Genomic DNA, 5,455 nt, shown 5'->3' with positions numbered 1-5,455 from the left:
CCACATCACCACCCACCTCTCACCTCTTCCACATCATCACCACCCCCCTCTCACTTCTTCCACATCTCCCCCCCTCTCACCTCTTCCACATCATCACCCCTCCCTATCATCACCCCCCGTCTTCCACATCATCACCCTCCCCGTCTTCCACATCATCACCCCCCGTCTTCCTCATCATCACCCCCCTCTCACCACTTCCACATCATCACCCCCCTCTCACCTCTTCCACATCATCACCCCCTCTCACCTCTTCCACATAATCACCCCCCCCTCTCACCTCTTCCACATCATCACCCCCCCCATCTCCTCCACATCATCACCCCCTCTCAGCTCTTCCACATCATCAGCCCCACTCTCACCTCTTCCACATCATCACCCCTCCCTATCATCACCCCCCGTCTTCCACATCATCACCCTCCCCGTCTTCCACATCATCACCCCCCGTCTTCCTCATCATCACCCCCCTCTCACCACTTCCACATCATCACCCCCCTCTCACCTCTTCCACATCATCACCCCCTCTCACCTCTTCCACATAATCACCCCCCCCCCTCTCACCTCTTCCACATCATCACCCCCCCCATCTCCTCCACATCATCACCCCCTCTCAGCTCTTCCACATCATCAGCCCCACTCTCACCTCTTCCACATCATCCCCCCCTCTTCCACATCACTCCCCCTTTCCACATCATCACCCCCTCTCACCTCTTTCACATCATCCCCCCCTCACCTCTTCCACATCATCCTCCCCGTCTTCCACCACATCATCCTCCCCGTCTTCCACATCATCATCCTCCCCGTCTTCCACATCATCATCCTCCCCGTCTTCCACATCATCATCCTCCCCGTCTTCCACATCGTCATCCTCCCCATCTTCCACATCGTCATCCTCCCCATCTTCCACATCGTCATCCTCCCCGTCTTCCACATCGTCATCCTCCCCGTCTTCCACATCATCATCCTCCCCGTCTTCCACATCATCACCTTCCATATAATCACCCCCCCTGTCTTCCACATCATCACCCCCCCCTCACCTCTTCCACATCACCCCCCTCACCTCTTCAACATCATCACCCCCCCCTCACCTCTTCCACATCACCACCCACCTCTCACCTCTTCCACATCATCACCACCCCCCTCTCACTTCTTCCACATCTCCCCCCCTCTCACCTCTTCCACATCTTCCCCCTCTCACCTCTTCCACATCATCACCCCTCCCTATCATCACCCCCCGTCTTCCACATCATCACCCTCCCCGTCTTCCACATCATCACCCCCCGTCTTCCTCATCATCACCCCCCTCTCACCACTTCCACATCATCACCCCCCTCTCACCTCTTCCACATCATCACCCCCTCTCACCTCTTCCACATAATCACCCCCCCCTCTCACCTCTTCCACATCATCACCCCCCCATCTCCTCCACATCATCACCCCCTCTCAGCTCTTCCACATCATCAGCCCCACTCTCACCTCTTCCACATCATCCCCCCCTCTTCCACATCACTCCCCCTTTCCACATCATCACCCCCTCTCACCTCTTTCACATCATCCCCCCCTCACTTCTTCCACATCATCCCCCCCTCTCACCTCTTCCACATCATCCTCCCCGTCTTCCACATCATCATCCTCCCCGTCTTCCACATCATCATCCTCCCCGTCTTCCACATCATCATCCTCCCCGTCTTCCACATCGTCATCCTCCCCATCTTCCACATCGTCATCCTCCCCATCTTCCACATCGTCATCCTCCCCGTCTTCCACATCGTCATCCTCCCCGTCTTCCACATCATCATCCTCCCCGTCTTCCACATCATCACCTTCCATATAATCACCCCCCCTGTCTTCCACATCATCACCCCCCCCTCACCTCTTCCACATCACCCCCCTCACCTCTTCAACATCATCACCCCCCCTCACCTCTTCCACATCACCACCCACCTCTCACCTCTTCCACATCATCACCACCCCCCTCTCACTTCTTCCACATCTCCCCCCCTCTCACCTCTTCCACATCTTCCCCCTCTCACCTCTTCCACATCATCACCCCTCCCTATCATCACCCCCCGTCTTCCACATCATCACCCTCCCCGTCTTCCACATCATCACCCCCCGTCTTCCTCATCATCACCCCCCTCTCACCACTTCCACATCATCACCCCCCTCTCACCTCTTCCACATCATCACCCCCTCTCACCTCTTCCACATTATCACCCCCCCTCTCACCTCTTCCACATTATCACCCCCCCTCTCACCTCTTCCACATCATCACCCCCCCCTTCCACATCATCACTCCCCCCTTCCACATCATCACCCCCCCCTTCCACATCATCACCCCCCCTTCCACATCATCACCCCCCCCTCTTCCACATCATCACCCCCTCTCACCTCTTCCACATCATCATCCCCCTCTCACCTGCACACCCCCTCTCTCACCTGCACACCTCCCTCACCTCCTCCACATCATCACCTCCCCTCTCACCTTCTCCACATCATCACCACCCGCTCACCTGCACACACACACCCTCACCTCCTCCACATCATCACCCCCCTCACCTCTTCCACATCATCACCTCTTCCACATCATCACCCCCCCACCTCCGCCACATCATCAGCCCCACTCTCACCTCTTCCACATCATCCCCCCTCTTCCACATCACTCCCCCCTTCCACATCATCACCCCTCTCACCTCTTTCACATCATCCCCCCTCACCTATTCCACATCATCACCACCCCCCCTCTCACTTCTTCCACATCCCCCCCCCTCTCACCTCTTCCACATCATCCTCCCGGTCTTCCACATCATCATCCTCCCCGTCTTCCACATCATCATCCTCCCCGTCTTCCACATCGTCATCCTCCCCGTCTTCCACATCGTTATCCTCCCCGTCTTCCACATCTTCATCCTCCCCGTCTTCCACATCATCATCCTCCCCATCTTCCATATAATCACCCCCCCTGTCTTCCACATCATCACCCCCCCTCACCTCTTCCACATCACCCCCTCACCTCTTCCACATCACCCCCCTCACCTCTTTCACATCATCACCCCCCCTCACCTCTTCCACATCACCACCCCCCTCTCACCTCTTCCACATCATCACCACCCCCTCTCACTTCTTCCACATCTTCCCCCCTCTCACCTCTTCCACATCTTCCCCCCTCTCACCTCTTCCACATCATCACCCCCTCTCACCTCTTCCACATCATCATCCCCCTCTCACTTCTTCCACATCATCATCCCCCCCGTCTTCCACATCATCACCCCCTCCCTTCCACATCATCACCCCTCCTTTCCTGCGCAACCCCCCTTCTCACCTCCTTCACATCATCACCCCCTCTCATCTGCACACCCTTTCATCACCTCTCCTCTCCAGCTGATGCCAGGATGATAAAAAAAAAAACAAATAAAAAAAAAAAAAAAAACTTTTACTCACCTATATGTAGGCAGGGATCTCCTCAGCAGCACCTCCATAACCCCCCCCCCCCTGCACCTCTCATCACCCCCACACCTCTTATCACCCCCATAACCCCCCTGCACCTCTTATCACCCCCATAACCCCCCTGTACCTTTCATCCCCTCCATAACCCCCCCCCGCACCTCTTATCACCCCCATAACACCCCCCTGCACCTCTCATAACCCTCATAACCCTGGCACCTCTTATCACCCCCATAACCTCCTGCACCTCTCATCAAACTCATATCCCCCTGCACCTCTCATCACCTCCATAACCCCCCTGCACTTCTCATCACCCCCATAACCCCCCTGCACCTCTTATCACCCCCCATAACCCCCCCGCACCTCTCATCACTGCCATAACCACCCACATCTTTTATCACCCCCATAACCCCCCCACACCTCTCATCACCCCCATAACCCCCCCACACCTCTTATCACCCCCATAACCTCCCCTGCACCTCTTATCACCCCCATAACCCCCCCACACCTCTCATCACCTCCATAACCTCCCTGCACCTCTCATCACCCCCATAACCCCCCCTGCACCTCTCATCACCTCCATATCCCCCCGCACCTCTCATCACCCCCATAACCCCCCTGCACCTCTCATCACCCCCATAACCCCCCCCCCGCACCTCTCATCACCCCGATAACCCCCCTGCACCTCTCATTACCCCTATAACCCCCTGCACCTCTTATCACCCCCATAACCCCCCTGCACCTCTTATCACCCTTATAACCCCACCCTGCACCTCTCATCACCCCTCCCCTGCACCTCTCATCACCTCCATAAGCTCCCCACACCTCTCATCAGCCCCTAACCCTCCCTGCACCTCTTATCACCCCCATAACTCCCCCCATGCACCTCTCATCACCATTGTAGTCTCCTAACCACCAAGCCCCCCCCCCCTCTTGAGTAAGTTCACCTACCCCGCCGGGGATGGGTGCAACGGCGTGAGGCAGCACAGGCTGCTGCTTCTCCTGTCACTGCACAGGGAGGATCTTCTCTGATGGAGATCACGCGGGGGCGTAGGCATGGACAGGTCAAGTGATTGGAGTAGGCATGTGTGCCTGTGTGGGGCACGTCTCTACTCCCATCAGCCCCTGGCCTGTCCCCCCTGCCATGAAAGAGGTAATTTAATAGAAATATGCGGGCCCCCCGGACTATGAGGCCCAGTCATAGTCCTGGTGGGCACCCAGCGGTCAGTGAGTGACAGTCGCAGTCACTCACTGACAAGCCAATAATAATTTTAAATAAAAGGTCCAGGAACATCCGAGTCCCCTGAAGCTCCGGGCCCCTGTGTATCGATACAGGAACCAGGAAGAGCTGATCAGCAGAATGGGGGCACTTTTGAAACAGCAGCTGTGAAGATTGGCTTTTTTTAATGACATGGGTTTATTTTTTTTATTTTTTTTACAGACAAACGTATGTTGTACAGTAGCCTGTAGAACATTTGTAGAGCATTTTCACAAATTCTAGGCCATTTGTTGAAACAGTTTGGATCAGTAGTGATTGTCTTTAGATTTCGGAACAGCTTTATCATGTAAATGTGGTAAATCAGGCCACTTACCCATTCTATTTAGAATTTTAACGTTTTTACGAGACAGCACTAGCTTTATTCCACTAGAAGGCAGCATTGCTCTTTTGCGAAGCCTCTTATGACAGTTTTTGTTATACTGTGCATACAACCACTTATGTTTTCTATCTTAGATTGTTCTGTTACTTGCAAAAAGTTGATGCAGAAGATAGTATGGCTTCTAATACATTAATAGCTTTCAGCCTAATAAACTGAATTACAAGCAGACAAATAACATTGGCTATTACATCGAGTAGTATTGGTGGATATTATTATTATGAAACACAGGAATCATCTCTAGTTTAGTCCATCATTGTCACACTCCTAACTGTAAGTGACTTTCTATGCTTTGTGTACTCTATAAGTGTGTATTTGCATTACCTGATTCGGAGCAGAACTAGTCATTGTTATACAGT

General features: G+C 54.0%; 1 protein-coding gene across 1 annotated transcript; it reads left to right on the top strand.

Annotated features, from left to right (window-relative positions):
* Positions 1–740: 740 nt before the first annotated feature.
* Positions 741–2,950, top strand: LOC130361010 (uncharacterized protein DDB_G0271670-like; the record flags this gene model as incomplete). The annotated part of the gene is made up of 5 exons (XM_056563569.1): positions 741–990; positions 1,551–1,825; positions 1,935–2,121; positions 2,355–2,432; positions 2,781–2,950. Coding segments are annotated over 5 exons (960 nt in total), but the record flags the coding sequence as incomplete, so codon positions are not given.
* Between the last annotated feature and the right edge of the window lie 2,505 nt (positions 2,951–5,455).

This window comes from Hyla sarda, chromosome 3 (assembly GCF_029499605.1).
Source record: "Hyla sarda isolate aHylSar1 chromosome 3, aHylSar1.hap1, whole genome shotgun sequence".
NCBI lineage: Eukaryota > Metazoa > Chordata > Amphibia > Anura > Hylidae > Hyla > Hyla sarda.
This window is presented reverse-complemented; position numbering and strand designations above follow the sequence as displayed.